Source organism: Alligator sinensis, unplaced genomic scaffold, assembly GCF_000455745.1.
Source record: "Alligator sinensis unplaced genomic scaffold, ASM45574v1 scaffold809_1, whole genome shotgun sequence".
NCBI classification, from domain to species: Eukaryota; Metazoa; Chordata; order Crocodylia; family Alligatoridae; genus Alligator; species Alligator sinensis.
This window is the reverse complement of record NW_005841956.1, coordinates 2,069,915-2,093,420: the sequence shown is the minus strand read 5'-3', so window position 1 is coordinate 2,093,420 and position 23,506 is coordinate 2,069,915. Positions and strand designations below refer to the sequence as shown.

Genomic DNA, 23,506 nt, shown 5'->3' with positions numbered 1-23,506 from the left:
AATGCCAGAACTGCCTTGTTGTGGACGCATAAATCACCATGATTCATTAGAAGCACAAAATAAATAAAAGAACAGCTTCTATGTCTCATTTGTGTCTATGGGAGTATTTAGAACTAAACTGTAACTCCTCATCACAACTCTGGTGGACCACCACACACGCAAAAGACACACTGATGCCTTTTCTGCTGTGTGCCTAACCTATATATCCACTCTGGGATACTTCTAAATACACAGATTGATTTATTTGGACAATCTCAAAACACTAACACTCAGCCCCTCAAGCTTGCCAAAAGTGGGGAGAAAGGACATCTGGAGAGGATGGAGGGACAAACTCCCACAGTCTCACTATAAAATTAGCATCAGAAACCTGGTATGTGCCTTCTGAACAAACTATAAATTTAGCCTCAAATGAACCTGTGAAAAAGGAGAGGACAGGACAGATTTTGACACACACACTTCAGTTTCAAGGAAACTCCAGGTATGGGATGAAGCAGTGAGTTGAATATGGGTAGTGGTATTGCAGATATTCTGTTTTTAGGAGTAGCAGACTGTTATGGGGACTGAAATCCTCCTTATTCAGGGAGATATGATAATATTGGTCAGGACCCCAAGTCTATTCTGGTAAAGAATCGTCGAGTCTGAATCTGCCCATCTTCAGAATGGACTCTTAAATCACACCCATGTAATTAACAGGCAATTAGCAGCTTGCTCATGTACCTCAGTCCAAAGATGTTGTCTGGAACAGTACCTTCCCCAGCTACACTGGGGCTGTACTGCATTTAAAGTTATTGCTAAGTTGGGATCTGGCATGAGAAGGCATGAAGTGTGTAGCTAGAGCAGTGGTTCTCAACCTTTTTTAGGCTCAAGGCACCCATTGGAAAATGCCAGCACTTAGCTTTCATTCATTTTTTGACTACAGAAAAAAATAACAGAGCAATTCTGTTGCAAGAAGTCAGAAAGACCACAACAGGTCGGAATGTTTTTGACACTATGGATTCTTAGCTGAAATCTCCGAGTTTCTCGTGTGTATCATGTTGGCACACCTAAGAAAGCTAACACTGCATGGCACCCTTAATAGGATCTCAAGGCACCTCAGCATACCTACCTGAGAATCACTGAGCTAAAGCATTAAATATGAGAAAGGTGTGAACCTCTGAACCTATGAGCTGCTGGCTCAGTAATAGTCCCACTGCATGACTGAGTCATAGCAACATTTGTACTTCCTATAGCTAAAAATACCTCTGTATACAGATCCCTGACTGCTGGCTGAATGAAGCTTGCAGTGTTTGGATAAGTAGATAGGTATGCTATACAGCCTGCAGTTGACCCTGTGCTTATTTAACACATATGGATTCACACACAAGGCATTACATTTTTCCTGAGTGTAGAGATAACCCTCTATGGTTGGCTGCCCAGGTAGTTTGCAGGTCAAGGGAGCTTCTTTCATCCTTTTCTTCAGGTCTTCCAACTCCTCTCGTGTGCTGGAAAAGTGATTCCTTGTCTGTTGAGAGAGAGAGAGAGAGAGAGAGAGAGAGAGAGAGAGAGAGAGAGAGAGAGAGAAATGCACTGTGCTCGAATACAAGCAAGAAAGAAGGACACCAGGCCAAAAGTTCAGCCTCAGATTTTGAGAGTTTTTGCATGCAGGTCTCACATGTATGGATCTGGTAGCTGATCCTCAAATTCCCAACACACACAAAATGGCCACTCATCCTCTGTTGTGGGAATTATCAGTAGTACGAAAACTCAGGAAAAACTCAGACTAAGTGAAAACTTGGTCCTTGCTAGTCAAATACGGTGAACAGCACATGCCCAGAGCTGGGGACACAGTGTCAGAAAAAGATAAGGTAGCATAATCATGGCTAGCTTGTCTCTCTTTAACATGAAGGAACCACAACAGAACATTTTAACCGTATTAACACCCACAAAAATAAGATCTGAGTGTTTAGAAACTAATTTAGGAAAATATAAAGTGAATTAGATGCATAATGGGCTTGGCACAGCTCTTGTTCGTCCAAAATGAATGTTGGCCATGAAAGATAACAAGTATAAAATAGGGCACAGATCCTTGAATGGAGAGTGTAATTAAGCAAAGGAACAACATAAAAAGGGATGGAGTGGGCAGATTGGAGTGAGTTATAATGAGCATACAATGGGGCATAGATCTTTGAACAGAATGTAATTAAGCAATGGAACAGCTTAGAAACAGATGGAGTGGACTGGATGTCTTTGTAAAAACATGGGCTAATATTCACAAGACAATGGGTTTGAGGTGGGAATTAGCGAGCAAAATTCTATGGCCTGTGTTAAATACAAGGTCAGATGAGGTGACCATTTCTTTCTGGCCTAAAGCACAGGGCTTTATATACAAGACTATATACAAGAATAGCACCTGAAGAATCCCCAGGTGAACCCCAGGAGGAAATAAATTCTCAGCCAGGCATTTTTTATGGTAGAAACAACTTCTGCACCTGCTCCAGCAAGAAAAGACGAGCTGCTTCCCCTCCACATTCAAAAACTCTTATATTAGCTGTATTTAGTTTACAAAACAGGACAGAGTTTGCTTACAAAAGGTGCAGCTGGATGGGAACTTACATTTTGCACGCTGAGCTGAAGTTGCTGTTTATAAGGAAGGAAATCCTGTGTGAGTTCGACTGTCAGGTTGTTGTAGGTAAAGAGGCTGTGTAGAAAGGCCAAAACCTGTACAGGAAAGAATTTATTAGCCATTGTTTCTGAAACAGCGGTATATAATCTAGCAATAGGTGGGCAGGAAGCGTGATCTTAACAGAGACCTAGTGTTAACAGCAGCCATAAAATAAAATCTGCAATAGTACGAAAGGAGCCCAAGGCAGATCTGATCTGTACCCAGCGTGCTGACAGTGAAAGCAGCCAGAACTGTTTGGGTGGCAATTTTTTTTCCAAGTATGTCTATATAATTACTTCAGGGCACCACCTATTCATGCAGTATTTAACCAAGATAAGATATGGACCAGATCCTGTCAACCTATCCTCTAACAAGGCATCATGCTAGGTTTCCCCATGTTTTGAGGACTGATTTCAGTCTGATATAACTAGACCACAAGGTCCCAAGGGTTCCCAAGGCGCAGGACAGTCTATCCCCTGAGAGATGACATAATTACGGTGCTACATGTGTGCCTTGGCTGTCATCCTAAAATTAAAGGAAATGAAAGAACGTGTTGGAAGAAGGACAAAATATTTAAGGACAGTTTATTCAACGAGTTCCATTCAAAATTTTTCCTCACGTAAACTTATTTTGATGAGACTACATCAGAGTGAGGCTGTTCATTTAACCAATGTAATGCATTATGATTCATTGGCTCCTTATTACAGCGATGAGCTGCGACCCGACTGCTCTGCACTTGGGCAGATGGCTAGGCCAACAGGTGTCACTTATGTTTATTATTATTTTTCTATGTTTGAAAACTACTACTGACCAAGCAAGGTAAATAAGACACTTCTTGGCAAAATCTGCAACCATCTATGGTGTCCGGCTTATTAGGCAAATTTGAATTCTAGAGATGAAAGCAGCTTCCACTACTTCTCTTAGCGTTCATCAAGCACCAGCTAACAATAGTTAACTGCATGTTTGGCCTGGCCTCATTACAGATGCCTACGTGAACTCCTTACCAAGACAGAACCCAACTAAACAATTTCCTACCCCTTTGTGTTGGCAAGTCAATAAATCTGTGTGAGAGAAAGAAAACAGAAGGTTCTTACTGGCTCCACAATACTGAACTTCTTGCTTTCCTGCACTTCCTGGATCTGGTACACATATTCAAGTGATGACTCAAAGAAATTGTGTCTCTCTTTGTCAACCACCAAGTCAGCCTGAATGAGAGAGAGGGAAAAATCAGATTAAGAAGTGGCAATACCTTAGTATGGTCTGTATGCTGGTTTGCAAATGACACCCATCCCTTCTTAAAATCACCAAAAGGATTGAACGCAGGTTTTGCTTTCATTACTTGGATCCAGGTATTACTAGAAGGCATATTAGGCATATTTCTTTCGACAACCTTGCGGCAGAAGGCCACCTCTGTTTCTCCCCAAAAACTCTGCTCTGTGACAATTTGGTTAGGATGGGCCCAGCAGAGGGTACACACCTTACCCCATCTCTTTAGGTAACCTGAGCTGGCTACATTCCTGAGGGAGGGGGGAAACCTGCTCCCTCTGCCTACATGACTGGTATCATACACCTGGGTGAGGGGCTTGCTCCCTGGGGAGCTGGGAACTGCCAGTCTGCCCAGCAACTAGTGATGTATTTCAAATTGGTTGGCTGACAGCCAACAGGTGCTGGCCTCCATTGGACCAGGTAAGTGAGGTCACAAGGGTTATATAAGTTAAGGACTGCCCAGGAAGACAGGGCAGCAGCCACGAGGAAGACTCAAAGAGGGAAAAGAGCGGAACCATCTGAAACTTGCTATCTCTCTCAAAATTCAGGATCAAGGAACTGCCTGCCTCCAGAGGGAATCTCCATTTACCTCTGGATGACACTTCTGAGTAATCTACCTGAGATCTAACTAGATATATAGCTTGCAGTAACTCAGATGCGTGATCAAAGGCTACCCAGCCATGGGAGTTTGCTCTGTGGGATTTCTCCGATATTACTCTACCCTGTACCCTATTCCAACCCTACCCCTTGTAACCAATAAAGTTCTCCTTTGTACCTAGTGTAGGAGACTTATTGGGAGTGGGTCTAGATTATGCCTTGGGGTCCCCTTGGTTCGGCTGACTAAGGGAGACCACTACTCGTGCTTCTGACTGAGGGAAGCATCCCAACTTCTTGAAGTGAATCAAGTACCATCGAGGGCTACTAGGCCTGCATTTCCCAGGGTGCACAAAGGCAGAATCAAGCCCATCCCTGGGTAGTGGCTTTGATACCCCCAGGCAGGTGGGTGTGCTCCAGGAAGGGGGTCGGCCAGACGTGAGGCGCCCCCAGGGAGGCACTCAGAGCCTGGAAGGTGGTCAGGCGCAGTGAGGTGGGTGGCTCAACGCAGAAGCACCCCCTATTGGCTCGCCACAAACCTTGTCCGAGCAGATTCCAACTCTTATATGTAATCAGAACTTAGCATAAAGTCTGCAAGGACAAGATTTTCTGAAGCACATTAATTACTGTGAAAAATGCCAGATGCAGAGTGCTGCAAACCAACGTTCCCCTATTTAGCCACACAATTAGTACAGCGCTGGCAGAGATAATACAAGCATACCAATGCCTCCATCTGGCATCACAGGACTTTGGGAACTCAAAGCAGGTATCACTCTTGCTTCAGCAAAAAGAAACAAGCAGTAGAAACAAATCTTTCTATATGATCTAGACACTATAGAGAGACAAAGTCACAAGGTTACACAATCTCTTCTATACTTCCTTGTAAAGGGACTTCAAGCGTGATCTCATAGAATTACTCCACGTTGGTGGAGGAGTCAGTAGAGCAACTGCACAGTTAAGTTTCCATGGCATATTTCTATCAGAAGTAACTTTACCTAGATTTCAGCACTGATCATTTTCACTCTATTATTGAAAAGGAGTCTGAAGTCCAATTAAGTTAATATTACTGCTGCTAGACATCACACTCACCTCCTGTAACTGGGATTCTTTCTTCTTAGATGATAAATGCAAATGGCGATCCAGCATGGAATAAAATTTCTCACCATCCTTCTCAAATTTTTTCTTCCTTTCCTAGAGATTAAAGAGTTGAGACAGAACTGATGGTTATGGACATTATTTTTGACCGTGTTAGGTAAAAACGATGCAACACTACCAGGATGTTTTTCATGAAAAGATGATGGTAGTCTTATCAAAATGGGAAGTTTTCTCATTTTCTTTATCTATTTCTTCCATCTTCAGTCAGTTCCTTCTACTGCTCGCAGTTATACATGGAAAGAAAATTTTGGCAGTACTTCATAGCAAAATACTCTAAACATTTGCTATTATCAACAGTGCAGCAGAAGGGAGCACTGCTAGAAAGGTTTCTTTCAACCTGTTAACCTCTTTGCTCTCAACAGAACTTGAAATTTATTAATAAATGAAAACCAGTGTACATTATTTACTGATATATTACTCAGTTCAAAGGAAAACTAGGTTTGTGCTTTAAAACCAAACATGTGTCCAAGGCAATAAAAAGATTAGTAAATAGCGGGATTTGCTAGGTTTTGAGGGGATTATTTTTGGGAAGTATTTGTATTCCAAAATGTGCCAGATATAAAGAGTAGACAAAATTCTTGAAAAGGAGAATGTGGGGGACTGATCTCACTGTGTATTCTTTGGCCATGAAGGAATCACAGATCGCAAGCCTTGTCTTTGACTGCACACAATCAATCCCACTGTTCATGTGCTGCCTAATCTGAACATTGCCTGGAGATGCGTCACCTACAAACTAATGACATTCATGTTGTCACAGACATTGTGGAGCCCTCAGAGTCCTTTTGGGAGTTCCACATAAATTGCCTGTTCCTTTTATTGAGCTATCTTGCATCTGAAGCGTGTTCATGCATTATACACGCACACACAAACGACAGAGCAGAGAATGAAGAAACACTGACTACACAGGAACCTATGCAACAAGAGGACTAATGATTTGTTTCTATTGGCACTGACACACAAAAAAGGTCCAGAATGAAGCCAGAAAAGAAATACTGAAAGGTGAACCCAGAAATCCCAGCAAGAAGCTGAGGTGAGAAGCTACAAGTTTTGCCTATACCATATGATGACCCTGGAACTATTAAAGACTGTGGTTTTGATTGTGAAACAGGCAAATATTCACTCCAAATGGGAAACAAACTAGTCTGTGTCTTGTAACTGTTGGTGGATCTCACTAATAAAATTGCAGCCAGAAAGTGGTCCCAGTTACAGCTCCAGACACCAAAGTACCAGCTGATAGGTCGTGGAATGCTAAAAAGAAAAAAAAAAAAAGAAGTCTTCTCTCTCAAGCTGTTTGGTTTATTTGATGATTCAGGTATTTAAAAACCAAGCAAGCAGAAAGCAAGTCTGGAAAGTCTAAAACTAACGAGGACTTAGTGAGGCCTTTCTACATATCCACACAACACCCTACCATTCTCGCTGTCTTTCTCTGGTAATCCCTGTTGAAATGCCTGCCCTGGTATTTGTTTTAACGGAAGAAAATTTCATGCTGGTCCAACCTTGACAAAAAGGGAGCATTTATGCAAAACCCAAGTTGCCTGGCCAATACACTGCTATGTTCCCTTAGCTTCCACTTCACATCTTTAAGCTGGAATAGTGGTAGGATCCTTTAGACTTCCACTACTGAGCAGCAAGACCCCAGGCCTGGATTTTCCACATAATAATATGCTGTCTTCAGAAGTACTGGGAGGCTGTTTCAATATCCCAATTTTGCAGTAGGATCACAGGACAGTGACGGTGGTACGTGGAATGGGGTAGCAGAGGACAGCTGGGAAGAAAGCCCTAGTGTTAACAAAAATATCTTGAAGGATCTGTAAAAGTATGAAGGCTGAGGGAAGAGGTGCCATAATGACCAAGGAGTGGAAAGACATTTATGCAGGAGTCTGGCTGCGTTCCAGTGAAATTACTGTATTAATGCTGCTTCGGGATTTCACTCTGTTATTAATGATGTAAGGCTACCTAGACCCTTGAAAAAGTATCTATGTTAAACCTGAATAAACAAATATACACATGGGAGTGGACCACTGCCAACCCCTCACAGACATTTCAGAGAGGCTATCACCTTGCCTCCGATTTGTGGACTCTTTCACATGCAAACACAGATTGACTACTGGCACAGTCCTTTCTTGATTTGCTCCTAAAACTAACTGCATCTGCAATAGACTGCAGGTGCAAAGGTGCTGGGCCAAAACTGGAGACTGCTTTTGAAACATCTAGTCTTTTCTCCCCTTTTGGCGATCACTCTTTCTTTCTGTGAAGTCTCATTTTCTGTTCTGCTTTTATAGGCTATTTGTCTGTATATGAAAATGTCCCTGCCTGTTTGTATCTCATGGGGCTCCTTAAGGGTTTGGCTTCGGGCTAACCTACTGCTTTCCCCTCTGAGAAGCAGACAAGGAAGGGTTAAGGGGTGTGGAGCACAGCCAGCTGGTCTCAATAGCCTCTTAGGCTCAGCTGCTGAGTATAAGAAGAGAAGGACTGAGGGAATAGATGAGTTTTGAGGAAGAAATGAAGGATATTATCCTGCTTGAGTCCCAAAATGGGGACAGCTTTTATTTTTAATACTCCTGGGACATGAATGGGGGACATATAACAACAAAAAACAACAGATTGCCTTGGGATGCATTGGGGGTAGCTGATTCAACAGTCTGATTTTGCTGTAAGATCACAAAGAAGTGGTAGGAATATTGGTGGCAGAAGGAAGCTGGGAAAGGAGAAAGGCCTGGTTTTAACAACCATATCTTGAATGATCAACAGAAGTAAGACTGCTAAGGAAACATATGGAGACTACTGCTTTATACAGGTTAACAAGACTTTTTTTTCCTGCTGGGCACATACACAGAAGGATTTGTTTGGACTCAGACAGTCCGCATACCTGGGGAGAAAGAACCCACTTCACTGCAGCCTGTTACCAATCTCAGTATCCATTACAGTGCAAATACACATGAAAAACCCCCCCACTAACCACTACAGAAACTACTCTGCCTTGCACTGTGACAGACAGATAGGCCCCGAGATGCACAGGTCTGCTGAAACCAAAAGATCTTTGCGAGGAACAACTGGCTTATGGTACTACCCATACCAAATAAAGACCATCCCAAGTCAGCAAATTCATGCCTAAGAATAAAGAAAAAAAAACAACTTAGTCATCAAATCTGAATGGGAAGAAGAAAAGGAATTTGGATAGCAAAATCTAAATTGAAGCACTTCTGCTGAAGAACTGGCACAAGGCGAGACTGGCAAAACGAAATAATCCCCTAGCAACTGAACCTGGGGCTGAACCAGTCCAACCTGCCAGGGCTAAAAAAACAGAAATGTTAATCTCTGTTATTTTACTAGGGTCACATTTCCAAATCATTGCTCACAGCATGAGGCACTGGGCCAATCAAATCAGAAGCCTAAACTTACTGTATTTATCATTTAAAGAATGAGCCACAAAAACGCACCAAGTCTTCACATTATTTTCCATAAAAAGTTTAAAAATAGAGACACGTGAACAGCACAGCTTGCATTTTTCCCTTCAACACATTCTTTCAGGCGTCAGAGCTCTAAGGGCATCTATACACGTGCTCCAGGGTGGAGGGGGGGCCCTTCACTTAGAGAGGCTCTGAGGGTACCTATACACATGACAGACCTCTGGCTCCAATGTAGGCTAATTAAAATACACCAGAACAGACTCAATTAATCAAGTCTGCTGGAGCATGCTAATTAGGATCCTCCACCAGCCTCTGCATCACGTGTATTCAGTAGGGATGTGCGAAATGGGCTGTATTTGATTCAGATTTGGCCTGAACTGGGGACAATGATTTGATTTGTTGATTTGAATCACTATCTCCGATTGGATTCGGCCGAATCTGAATCTGAAGATTCGATGCTGATTCAGAGAATCAGCGATTCGGCCATAGACACAGCTTTATATGTTTTTTACTACATACCACGAGGTACCAGCACAGCTTGTGAACGCTGCAATGCTGGGGTGCATGGAGCATCCCACAGTACTGTGGTGGAGCGGGTGTGCCTGCATACTTGGCAGTGAACCCAGAAGTGGACCAGAAGTACTTCCGGTCCACTTCCAGGTCTGCCAGGGAGCGCGCTGGGGACCCTCCCATGCTCCCTCCGGCTCGGCAATCAGCCATGGGGAGACCCCGGGTGCCCCCTCCAGACCCAGGAGGCACCTGGGTCCACTTCCAGGTCTGCTGCCGAGCACGATGGGGAGCACCCTGCACTCTGCAGGACACTCCATCCACCCCAGCATCGCAGGATTCACGAGCCACGTGCTACCTTGAGGTATACAGAAAAAACATTTAAAAGCTGTGTCTATGTCCAAATCACCGAATCTTTCCAAATCTCTCCAAATCAATTTGGAGGGTTCCAATTGGAGACATTAAAGGGTCTCCTGATTTGATTTGGATTCAGAGGCTTGGCCACCAAATCGGGCCGAATCTCCGCCAAATTGAATTAGGGCCCGAAGCTTTGCCACAGCCCTAGTATTCAGCATCCCTGCATTTCAAAATGATGGCATGGGCACTTTAACTAAAGGTTGCTAAACAAGCTTTAAAGTGCCCCCGCCGCCATTTTGAAGCATGGGATGCTGAATACACGTGACACTGCAGGCACTTTAATTACAGCGGCTCTGAGAACCGGAGCAGAGGACTGTCACATGTATAGGTGCCCTATGGAAAATGGTTTGCTGTACGTACAACACAAGTAAGAGGATAGTTGCAAACTTTAGAATAGTTTGATAAGTAACTATATCAGGAAAAGAAAACCAGTGATAAAATAATAGAAGTGGCACAAGATGGAACAAACCATGTCTGTCACATCTAAGCTAGAGAAGTCCGGCCCCATTTCTAAGAAGGAATAAAAATAAATTGCTGAAAAATCAATACAAGCTGTAGATTCCAGTCTGTGGTCTGTGCTTAAGACTCAGCGTCTGGAAGAGCCAGGCCTGTCTGTGGTGGCAAGTGTCGTATGTTAGACATGACAGACAACATCCACCCCAGCATTTGGAATGAGACTGCCACTTTACTCAGTATTCTCCACCCCTGTGGAATTGTCAGAGAGGATGTCAGCAAAATCCATGCCCAAAATAAAATGTATTGTGTCAGTTATCTGGTATCCATGTTTCATGCATGAAATAAGCACACACCAAAAAGATCCAGGAAACATGAAAAATAAAAGAGCATTACTGCAATCATGTGACAGATAACATTCTGATGCTGCCTGCATAGTTCATCAGTGGAAAGTTGAAAAAACATGCACTGATATGATAGGGAACGTGCAGATATGACAGTCAAAGTAGGTGCAGATTCTCACATCAGACGATGACGCCCTAGAATAGTATGTCCTCTTCTTCCATGACTCCGGCTCAGCATCCCTCCATGAACCAGACAGTACTTGTTTTTGGATTATATTACGTGACCAAATAAAGTGATGATGTAGCACAGGGGAGGCTAACCTGCATCGAGTGCTGCACATGGCACAGGCAGTCTCTGTGTACCAAGTGACAGATCAGGGACTGGACGTCAGCAATAGCAGGCAGGAACAGCAGCAGATAGGGCAGGAATCAGAAAGCAGAGCAGGAGAACAGGAAGGGAGCACAGAGTAGGGAGCAGAAAGCAGAAAAGCAGATAAGGCAGGAGAAAGGGATCATAGTGGCACTCAGAGGGGGTGCGGGGCAAATTTATGGCATGCTTGCCAAAAAGGTTGCCCCCACTGCTGTAACATACGCTTAAAATACCACTGATACCCATTGCTATGTGTGACAAAAATGAGATAAGGAATCTTGCTGGATTTCTGGTGTTAGCTTAGAGCTGAGCTGTTCTTTCAAGGAAAATACCATCTGCCTACATGTGGTTGGAAAATTATTTCGGTAATAAAAAGCCTGCAGAGGTAAAGGGAGATTCTGTTGTTCATCAAGAACTGGGATGTCAGTCAATTCTATCAGAAACTATTCTTTTCTCTCAAGATTTTGCCACCACCTAGTTTAAAGGATATTCTGCACCAGAACAAGTACAAGGAAGTGAAAGGCAGAGACATTTCCACAGTGATTTGAGGAGATGAAGAACAGCTGCAGATACAGCAACATACATAATAAGCTGAGATCTCTCCTACAAAGTGATTGCTGCCATGTGGAAATAAGAAGAGCACAAAATTGATTATTTGGCAAGATTGAAAGAGAAGCCAAGCAACTTGCATTCCAGCTAATTAGCATAGAACTGAAAACCAGGAGGATGCACTAAAAACTCCGCCTGAATCTGGAGCCAAGGTTTCTAGGAGCTTGTTTGCTCACTCTGCCCAGCAGCCAAAAAAAAATGACCAAAGGACAATCTGCAAACACAAGCACAAATTAGTCGCTCATGAATATTCAGTGAAGGACAGCATTACCTTCCCATTAATATCTGCCAGTGTTCAAATCCAAGAAACACCCAACTTCCATGCACTTACTCACCAACAGAAAGTACTTATTGCAGTTGCATGCAAGGCAGAGTAGCACAGTCAGCAAATGTTTATACAAGCTAACAAAAGAGACTGCTCTTCGAAAGCCTAGCTCTCTAAGCTTCAGCAGATGCCAGTTTAATCAGAAACTAACACAAGTCCTAGAAATAGCACAAGCTTCCTGTGTTTGCTGTCTATCTAAAGGCAGCTTGGGATAACTGTACAACGGAAGGTTTGCAATTCCCTTGGCATTCCCTCATGTATCATTTGCTGCTGATAAGCTCTGGCACAATGGCCTACGTCTTCTGGAGAGTGGCTCAGTTCCAAGCTTAAACTGAAGGATGAAGCAATCAAAGAAAAACAAAACTTGACTTGCAAAACTTTCCCTGAACCATTTCAAAGCTAATTTCTCTGAAATTCCCATCCAGCAGGGAAACTGAGTTGTGAGGCATCCAGGATCTACAACTCTTTCAACTCACTTTAAAGCTCAAACCAAACTTGTCTTCAAGGATCCTCTTCCACCCCCACCCCAATGTGCTTGTACGAAACCCCTGGCAGGTTGCTAGCACTGCCTGCTGTGGACGGAAGGCTAGGTCTAAGTACAAACATTCAAAAAGCCTGACCCTGAATTGATTCAATCTTTGCAGGTTAGTCTAACCTGCATAGATTGAACTGATTTGCAAGTGAACAGGCATTCACTTCTGATTCTGCAAATGCAGGCACGTGCTAGAAGCCGGAGGGTGCTAGAGCAGCCCTCCCTTCCCTTCAGGCTGGAGGGAAGCTAAACTGAGGTGGGGTGTGGCCAGGCCCAGCAGGCCGAGTATTGCTGGGGAGGGGTTTAAACTCCTACCCCAGTCTGAAGGAACCCCCAGAGCACACCTCCCAGCCAGGGGGTGATCCCCCTTGCGCCTTCCCAGCTGCCAGGGCCGGGGTTTCGCTTGGGGCAGCTCATGAACAAAGTGCGGATCAGAGAGAAGGAGGGGAGCGAAACGGCTCCAAGCCCAAGTGGAGATACGCACAGAGGGACTGTAGCAGCAGCAGCTCCATCCTGGACGTAAGCCCTGCTGAGCAAAGGGACTCAGGCTGTGTGGGGGCAGGGAAGGGGCTCTAGTGTCTCGGCGCTAGCCCAGGGCAGAGCCTCGCCAAGCCGAGCATGCAGTTGTGGGAGCAGTTCCTGCCCGGCAGTCCTTTCTACCCACTGGAAAGAGGCACGTGGGCTGGCCCCAGCTCCTGCACCAGCACACGTGGCGTGGGCTCGCCCCCTCAGACCCGAGCGCTGTTATCTGTGTCCCCTGGGCCACCGGGCACTGAGCTGTATGCGCAGTGCTGACTCTTCCCCTAGCCAGTGGCAGCGGCGCAGCAAGTCACCGTATACCAGGTGCCAGGTGCAGGGCTCTACCCCTTACAGCTTCCCAGCTGCCACTGCCATCGGTGGGGGCTCACCCTGGCTGTCCTGGTAGGCACTACCTACATGGCTGAACTGTGGTTGGTAGCTAGGTGGGCATGCAGCGGCAGTGGCAAAGAAATGGTAGGGTTAGTGCCCCATGCCTGGTACACTGGGTCCTGCTATGCCTATGGCCTCCCTGCCGTCTGCCAGCCCGGCGGCCAACTGCAGTTTGAAAGCATAGGTAGCGCCTACCAGTACAGCCAGGGCAGGACCCCTGATGGTGGTGGTGGTGAGGAAGCTGGAGGGGTAGTGCCCCACGCCTAGTACACAGGGCCATGCTGCGCCTATGGCTTCCCCACCGCTGCTGCCACTGCTGTATACCTACCCAGCAGCCAACTGCAGTTTGGTGGCATGGGCAGTGCCTACCAGTATGGCCAGGGTGGGTCCTCCCGATGGCAGTGGTGGCAGGGAAGCCATAGGGGTAGAGCACCATGCCTGGCACCTGGTACATGGGGCTGTGCTGCACTGCTGCCACTGGGTAGGGGAAGAGTCAGAAGTGTGCACCCAGCTTTGTGCCCAGGGGATGCAGGTAATAGCACTAACGTTTGAGAGGCCAAGCCTGCGTCATGTGTGCTGCTGCAGGGGTCAGGACTGGTCCAGATATCGCTCTCCAGCAGGTAGAAGAGGCCACCAGATAGGAGTTGCTCCTCTAGTGAGGCTCTGCCCCGGGCTAGCCTGAGAGTCTTTGGTGAGGCTCTGCCCCGGGCTAGTGCCGACACACTTGAGCCCCTTCCCTACCCTATTCCCAGTCTGGGTCCCTCTGCTTTGAGGGGCTCACATCCGGGATGGAGTCACCACTGCCACAATCCTGCTGTGCATGTCCCCACCTGGGCTTGTGACCATTTTGCTCCCCTCCCTCCCCCCAATCTGGCGTTTGCTCTTGGGCTGGCCCAAGCAAAACCCTGGCCCCAGCTGCTGGGAAGGCGCAGTGGGTTTGTCCCCTGGCTTGGGTGGGGGGGGCCTCTAGGGATCCCGGGCTGTGTTGAGCCACGAGCAGGGCAGAAAAGCTGGGCAGGCCCCAACTAGGGTCCATGCGGGTGAAACAGGGGGCAATTAAACCTCCCTCCGGCCCCTGTTTGCTTGAGGTTGCTGCTAGGGCTGGCCATGCCCCTCACTGTTCCAGCGGTGGAGGGGGTGGGGAGGAATGCCTAACAGATCTGCTCCAACCTGCTCAGGCAGACCCCAGCTTGGGTCCCCTTGGGGGGCAGGGGAATAAATCCCCTTCCTGTCCCCTTTGCCTCAGGGGGCCATGCTGGGCCAGCATCTAGCCATGCCCCTCCCCCTGCTCTCTGGAGTAGACAGTACAGCCCGGCCCAGGACTGAAAAGCATGCTGGGAAGCTGGGGGAATCTGATTTAACTTAAACCAGGAAGGGGTTTGGGGCAGAAGTTCCATAAACCAATTGACCTCAATCAAGTCTGATACTACATTCAGCCAGGTTTATCTTAAACCACTTTTGGCCATTTTGAAACTGGTTTATGTGCACTGAACTTCTGTTGTTACAGGTTTAAACCAGTTTCTGATCACTTAAACTGCACTCATTTTATGTTTATGTGTAACTTCTATCCCTAGCCTAGCAGACTATGTGGGATAAAGACTGGATGTTCAACCAGGGTGGAGTGAAACCCCCACTCCAAGATCCAAGGGCATGATGCTGACTCACACCACTTCTCACCAACAAATGTAAGGTAAGCTGTTCACCTGGTTCCCACTCTCTACTTCCTAACATCTCCTGCCTGTTAATGTCTTGCATTTCAACTTGGGCATGACAGATTCCCAGTCTCATTGCAAGGCCATTGTAACTTGAAACAGAGCGGGGGAAATAATGCACAACAAAAATGCCTCTGAATAGTTGCCTGGAGTTTTAAATTAACCTGCTGGGACTGCAGTTGTCCTGCAGCAGGGTTCCTTTTGGTGAACATACAAATAGTGAAGCGTACCAAGAAGTTTGTTTGCAGTGGCTGAATTTAATGCCTGCAGTACAATTGCATGAATATTTATCTGATCAGGGATGAAATACAGTGTCATGTGACTTTGCACTACTCACAGCTGGGCAATGCAGCTCAAGAGGTGAATATTGGCTACTGAATACAAAAGCTGAATTGTTTGGATTGGGATCAATGGGCAAGAAGGAAAAATAAAAGTAGGTTGAATAAATTCAGACAACAAATCAGTTCAGGAAATCACAGTTTGCTGGGAGAAAACCCATAAGCAGGAGACTATAGACACAAGAGGAGGTATATGTTCTAACTAGTTATCTTCCATCTCATTTTACAGCAGTCTTAATAAAAAGCTGAAGGAGGAAGAATGAAAGGGAATAATAAGAAAATGCTAATACAGGAAATAATGTTCTATGGCTCTGTTTTCAACTGTTACTAATGATGTATCAGCAGCTAAGACACAAGTTTCGATAAAATAAATGTGAATGTAGCTGAAAGATGCTGAATGAGCATTTGTATAAAATAGTCTATATTCATCTGATCTTCTCTCCCTACTTAGTTCCCCAAAAGTTGCCTTAGAACTCAACTCTAGACTAATCAGAAGAAAATCACTCTTTCTCCTTACTTCCTCCTTTTAAAAATACTTACCTCGGAGCTACATGCTGTGAACTGGGACCAAGAGGCTTGATTACTTATGGTCTAAATGCTGTACCCTCGAACACTGACAAGGCAATGTTTCAGGGTAACAAACTACAAGCCAGTCTTAACTAAGCTTAATATGGATTAAAGGAAAAGTTGACAGTTATAAGTATGGTGCACGGTAGTAGATGTACAGTTCAAGTTTGGGCTTCCTATGGACTTCATATCACACATATTTTTAAAGCTCTGTTTCCTGCAGAAATCTACAGTCCATGAAGTACCGTTGGAGTAACACAGAATCTCCTGTGCATCGACTATTCCTTCATCTTCAGTTACAGCCTATGTAGAATCCCATGCAGCAATAAATATTCCTCTGTCTCGCCACACTGATCCTCAATAGGTTTGGGAAACGATCAAACAAAAGCAAAAGGAAGCTCCCAGAGTTGTCTCCTACGAAGGAGGACCTGAACCAAACTTTTCCCAATGATCTCTCATAGGCTGAATGGCTACAGAAAAGCTATGAAAGGTATCCTAAACCACACATAGACCTTGGCCACTGCTTACAAATAGAAATGTCAAAGCACTTAGCTACACAGTCATGAAATCAGAAGATGGAGAACAGACGCATTCTTTTCATGTGAAAAAGCTTTCATGTTTGTCAGTAGGGCAGCATTATCCTGCAGAAACATGCTGAAGTGATTTCTACTGCTCTACAAAGACCAACATCTTTTCTTGGGCTGATAAAAAAAAAATGATTTCTGCTACAACGCATCTTTGTTCCTCGAAACCCCAGAGTTGTAGATTGTATAGATCAAAAGTAACTATATTATGCAAGTGACATCTCTCCAGTTAACCTTGGTTCCTGGGTGTCCTAATCAAATGTCAATTTTTCCTTTTTTATATTCCCATGTGGCAGTTAGCATGTCTCCTTCCTCAAAACACCCGTAACTACCACTCCTTCCTTCTCCTTTTTGAGAGCTTCCCCTTTCCAGCAGCATGAGGGAGAGAACTTGTTGCATGTTTCCATTTATTTTCAAATGTCATGGTTATTTTTACTGGATATACTGTGCGCTCAATGGTTACTGTAACAGGTAAGCAGCACAGGGCAGATCCAAAGCCCACTGAAAACTATGGAAGCATTCACTTCTAGTTCACTGGGCTTCGGATCAAGCCAATGATCTGGCCCATATATTTATGATGTAGATTAAAAACAAACAAACCCACCAGCCTGTTCCTCTCTTAAGTGGAGCTGGTTCAAGAACACTACACTAGATATACTCTTTCTGGATCCCACTGGAGCTCTCATCTCATTTGATCGTTCACTAGCTACCAGTTTTAGAGTACAGGTTTCCCTCGCTTTATGCTGTACATGCGTTCCTAGAAAACAGCACATAACTTGAATTCATATAAAGAGCCCACTTTACAATGTAACAAAGAGGGATACGTTCCAAGACCTTGACTGTACTGACCTCCAGACCTATTTCTACCACTTTTACAAGACAATTTTGGTACTCAACAACAGCAGACAACAGTACACACAAACACAGGGTGGTGGTGAATGTTTAGTGGGTGGTGGTGGACTAGAGAGAGGGATAGGAGATAAGCCAGTGAGATCCTTAGAAGCCATAATGGGGATGGCAACTACAGAAACACGTGTCGCAGACAATGAGCACGGAGCACAGATCCACACAGGAGACTATATTTTGGTGCGCGTCACTCCCACAATGCACCGCACAGAGCAGCTGAGTGCAGGTTTCCTCCACACCGATCGCATAGGAGTGAATTTACCTCGCATATAAAAAAAATTGATATAAAAAGGGTCATTGCAGAAGAGTGAACTCACACATACAGAACCCGCATAAAGTGAGGGAAACCTGTACATGGTATGTTTAGGGACCGAGAGACCAGTGAGCTCTGATCTCACCCTGGCATCCTTTGCTGCCTTGGAGATAACTACAGTGCAGATGTTCCTTATATTGCTACTTTCCTACCATTCATACACACAAACAGCTACCTACCACCAGAGCCAGATTGACCCTTTAGTGGGCCCTAGGCAAACCAACTTGTGGGCCCCAGGTTGGTCGAGGCCACCCTCCCCACCCCAGCTCTGCCACCCATAGGGAACAGGGCTCAGACCTGGTGGCCACTGCAGCAGTGAGACCAGCAGAGGGGAGGGGAGGGGAGGGGAGGGGAAGGGAAGGGAGGCGTACAGGGCCATTTGCGCTGCCACCATGGAGGGAAGGACTGGGGCCCCCCCACAGCTCAGGGCCCAGGGGAGGGGAAAGAAAGGGAAGGGAGGCAGACAGGTCCATTCACACCACTGCCATGGAGGGAAGGACTCTGCTCCCCCCAGCTCAGAGCCCTAGGCACATGCCTAGTTTGCCTATGCATTAATCCAACCCTGCCTACCATTCATGAAAACGGCCATAATCCAAGGCATTGCTTTGGCAGAAAAGGAAACCTGACGAAAGAGGTTTGTGCGGTATCCTAATGGCACCCCACATGGGTGCCTGTGTTGGAATGCCCCATTTCAGACAGACTCCATCCATCTCCCAGGAAAACGGGTTAGTGCAGACTCGGATGTCCTAGTCAGACTATCTGGCCATTTACCAACCACAGACATCACGAAAGCCCAATTCAAATGCCCTTCCTATCTGGCACCGGTGTCCTTGAAAGAGAACGGAAAACATCTTACAGAAGGCGACTCTGACAAGACATGGAAAACAGGAATTGGAGAGTACAAATTATCTTTGTCATGCCTCTGCTCAGCACAACTAAAGGCTCAATTCTGACCTCACCCTCACTGCTGTAAACCAGGAGGCACTATGCTGAAGTCAATGGAGATAAATGAGGCTGAGGCAGGAATCAGGGGAGCCAAGTCTCTTATCTTTTATAGCCTGCCTATTGGTGAGACCTCAGATGAAAGGCTCTTGTAACTGCACTAGCCCTCCTCTGCCCCTCACTTTCTAATGCTGAGGATGCAGCAGTTCTGGGACAATTATTTAAGTAAGAGAGTGGATTCACATCTTTGCGAGTTTGTGAGTGCTCAGATGTCTCATCCCTGTTTGTAGGGTCTTGCGTGGGGATGTGGTTTTAGGCTTTGGTAAGCCATCTCTGCAAGCCTGAAGACAGGATGTGGAAGCTGGGGCAACAGTGGAAGTGGGGAGGTGCATGGGGGGCAGTTATTTATTAATGAGGTCTCCATTTCTCCATGCTTTGCACATGTACCACAGTACTGAAGAGAGCTCAAATAGCCTTTAAAACACTCACATAAATAGTACCTTCTCTTCAACACCTCATAATAGCATGCAGGACAAGGTGCTGCTGCCTAATCTATGCTGGAGTGTGTGTTGAAGGGCAAGGAACAAAATACCGTCCTGAGTCCAGTTTACTAGGCCACAACCCTTTGCTCATTCAAGTGTCCCTAAAAACTCACCATTTAACATTTCCTACCAGGGGACAGAAGTCTATACAGAACTCGGAGACACTTCTCTCTCTGGGCACCCCTTTGTCTTTTCTCCATTTCTGCATACAAGCTTCTTAAATTCTTCAATGCAATATAACAGACAATGTCCATCTGAAGCCTGTCAGCAGAGGTTGATCCCTTTGGGATTGGTTCTTTGGACTCCCTGAAGCTGGTGGCTTATTATGCCATCCAAAGAAACAGGGGATGAGTGAGAATAAAGGAAGCCTACATGACAGATCCTGATGGAAGCAACCTTAAAGATTAGCTCAGGAAGGAAACTTTAGGTAAAATTGGTGCCTTATTATCAAAGTATTTATTTGGCAGTAGTGCCAAGTTGCCCCAGTGGTATTTCAGGAGCCCACTGTGCTAGATGCTGTACAGACTCATAAGGAAATGATGGTCCATGCCCCAAGCAGCTTACAATCGATAAACCTGCTGATGTCATTGCTAATGAAGGCCATTCCACAAAAAAACGTATGAAACTGGTCTCTGAGGAGCCATGTGGATTGTATTTGGTTATCAGGTGCTTGAGAAAGGTGACTGGTTATAGATACGGCTATTTTTATTGTGTTTGGAGTACACAGTCACACACACTGTGCCAAGACATCGCAACATGGCACAAGCTTCAACCTATTTACATTGTGGTGGTTCTTCAAATACATACTTTAAAAGCACAACTGCTTGGGGATGGGACCTCGTTCTCATTTTCTCCAGTTCAGTATTTATTAAATGTCAGAGACTCCAGATGGGCTGGGCTGAATCCAAACTCTAAGCATGCTCCAAAACATCTCCATTTCAGAACTGGTTCAGAGCCAGCCCCATTTCAAGCCACTGCTGAGTAATATGGAACCTTGCTTCTTGATAGCAGACAAGAGAGAAATAATATTTTCTACTCATGTGCAAACTTACTTTTTATGGTGTTCTGCTTTAAAAACTTGGTGCATCTGAAAGACCCATTAGCAGCCTTATTTAAATATTTCAGAAAGTGAGCCCAATGGTCATAATTAAGTCCTGATTGCTGGCCTCTACACATTTTTTCCTTCCCCTCAGATATATTTTGGGCATGGGGAAAGCATTTAATTTGTTATTCCAAACTGAATTTCATATAAAAGTCCAAGATGTATAACTTTGCACTCCCCTCCATCCTTGCTGGCACATGCACTAATGCAAAAAGGGGATATTTTTGATCTCTGATGGAAGAAAGGATATAGGTTTCTTAGGAAGGGCACAGTGCTGGGATTTTGCCAGGGCTCAGTGCCAGGAGTTCAGGAAGGGGCCTTGATGTTGCTCATGACTGAAAGTTGGGGGGAAAAAAAAAAGTCTTGTTTTGGCAGCTAAATGCCTGCACAGGGGAGGGGAGAAGTTCTTCATGCCCCCAGTGAATTGGGAGAGTAAGCAGAAAATCTCAGCCCAATCTATTCAGGGCCTCTGTCAATAATACTAGTACTAATAATACTACTACTAATAATAAATCAAGCCACACCATCACTTACTTTGGTGAATCCTATTTGCTCCTTACGGAAATTTTCCAGTGGCTTAATCAGCAAATCGCTAGCATTTTGCACCTGAAAAACACAGAAGAAAGAGTTTAACTGTACGACATATATCTGTTACCTAATTGGTAGCTGCACAGACCAGCAGATCATGCCAGGATGAAAACCAGGAACAAACAATGCCAGCTCAGCCAGCAACTTGCTGACTGTTCTTAATCCAAGTCACTTGCCCTCTCAATATCCCCTTTCCTCATCCCTAAGGTGGGCATAATATTAACGTATGTCACATGAGATTTTGAGGATATAACACAACTCGAATGGTCAGGGTTACTATTAGATTTTTGCAGGTCCACAATCTCTACAATACCACGGGAAGGCAACTTAATGCTCGTTAAATTCTGCTACCATCTTCCACAGTAAGTTTTTAATCATTTTCCAGTTTGCTGTTTCCTATTGAATTACAGGAATCAAAAGGCCAAACTTTAGGGCATAAAAGAACAGAAGGAATATTCTCTTGGGCTTTTGGGACCTTTGTAACAGTGTCATAGACACCCTTGTTCTAAACTGGGACACACAGCATTCTTTATGAGAAAACGGTTTGCCATAGTATTTTTTCTGGACACTTTCAATCCAAACTGCAGAGCAAAGCTAGTGACAAACACCCAAATGCCCATAACAAAACATAAGTCTTTGCCTTCAATGTGATCTGCACTGCTGTCCCAAGTCCTGTTATTCACACTCTGGCACCGGCGTCCTTAAAAGAGGAACTCCATGTTGCCTGTAAGCCACCTCTCTTTGGTGACCCTATTGCTGGGCACTGCAGAAAGAGTCCACACAATGCAAGGCCTTCAAAGGAAATAACAAGGTTTCTCTGCTTGTTCCCCTGTGGCTGAGATTGGCTGTTATGCCCAACTCCCATGGGATGGGCTGATAGAAAGATAGAAAGTGCTCTGTGAGAACCCAGAAACATCCATGAGAGGACAGGTCTGTTTTATTTGCTTCTGTCCTGCAGAAATAAAACAACAGGGAACCAACTGCATGCATCACGCACACTGGAGTCCACAACCTTATTTTAACTCTGATTGTTTCTAGTGTGCAATTACCAGTCAGGATGGGATTATCCTGCCCAGTCTAGCAGACAGGAACAGGATAAGAGATGTGCATCCCTTTGCAGCTGCTTCTCTCTGCCTCTGTTGTATTTGGTACCAAAAGAAGCCTTTGTCTTCACTGCAATGCCACTCAAAAGGCGCTGCTCAAGCCCTGCTTGTCTGCAATAGCTTCTATTCTTCATTCAGTGCAAAACCATAGCAGGTGAATACGATTCCCAAGCCAGAAGTCTGGCTTACTGCCAGCATTTCTTGGTGACTAGAACAAACCAAAGCTAATGAATGCATTCCTAGGAAATGACTGAATTTATTCTGAAATAGGCCATTTTTAAACCTAACCAACCCAGAGTAACTTGCACCCCACCCCGTATGTCAGTCCAGCAAAGTCCTGATATGGGTAAGACCCAAATCCCAGAGAGACAGTGTCATCCTGGAGCTGAGTGCAGGAAAGGCATGAGGGAGAGTAGGAGGCTGGTGTTGTATCTTTGGCATAGCACTTTCCATAAACTCAGTTTCAGGATTCAGGGTTTCTGAATGCAGTAAAAGTGGGGACCCTAGCAGACTTGTATGGGATGAGTTTAAAGCCTGGGTCTCAAATACATAACTTGAGGACTGTTCTTACTGACTCACAGTTCAGTAACGGGAACGAAAGCAGGTCCCTTTGCAGTAAGGCAGTTTTCAGTGTTAATGCACACAATGGCTAAACAAGGATCCTGGGGCAAAAGGAAAGATGATTTAAAATATTGCAAGTCTTAATTTATCTGATTAAAAATGTTCAGTGAAGGGTGTTCCCCTCAGGCAGGCTGTCTGACTGTTCCCAGGGAATCCTGTATTCTCTTTGTGCCACTGGTCCCAGCTCCAGCCTAACCAGTCCAGGTTTCCCACCCCTGTTTCTGTAAAAGCTGGGGGACAAAAGGAGAGAGCTTTATCAGTGCAGTGAGAACAGCACAGAATTCAGTAGAAGACTAGGGGAAGATAGTGACAAATATATAGTCTGTGGATGTGTTGTAAAGAGGCTGATCCTATAAATAATGTGCCAAGGGTAGACAAAGATGAAGAAAACATCTCAGATGGTATCACTAAGCACCTGCAAACTGTGAAGTTGCTGGTAATGCCCACAATCCATCCACCCATCCAGCAGTTAAGTAGCCACCGAATCAGAGATGAAATTAAAAAAAAAAAAATCTCATTGCCTTCTGTCAGTCGATTTGAGTCCATTGCTGGTTCCTTCTCTTCTGTTACCCTCATCCTTGCCTGCTGTAGAACCACACAGAGCTGAGTCCTGGCATCCCCAGAGGTGTAGCTATCCCTGTCTTTCTAATTCAGCC

At 45.1% G+C, this 23,506-nt stretch overlaps 1 protein-coding gene across 7 annotated transcripts in view; it reads right to left on the bottom strand.

Moving 5' to 3' along the window:
* The window catches only part of OPHN1 (oligophrenin 1), a 113,605-nt gene that overhangs the window by 39,863 nt on the left and 50,236 nt on the right, over positions 1–23,506 (bottom strand). For all 7 annotated transcript variants that reach the window (XM_006020500.3, XM_025200116.1, XM_025200117.1 and 4 more), the window contains exons 4-8: positions 21,073–21,144; positions 5,591–5,692; positions 3,736–3,846; positions 2,593–2,697; positions 1,372–1,501 (exon numbers count right to left, since the gene is read on the bottom strand). In XM_006020500.3, the coding sequence (XP_006020562.2) occupies positions 1,372–1,501; positions 2,593–2,697; positions 3,736–3,846; positions 5,591–5,692; positions 21,073–21,144 (520 nt within the window). The remainder of the gene's footprint in view (positions 1–1,371; positions 1,502–2,592; positions 2,698–3,735; positions 3,847–5,590; positions 5,693–21,072; positions 21,145–23,506) is intronic.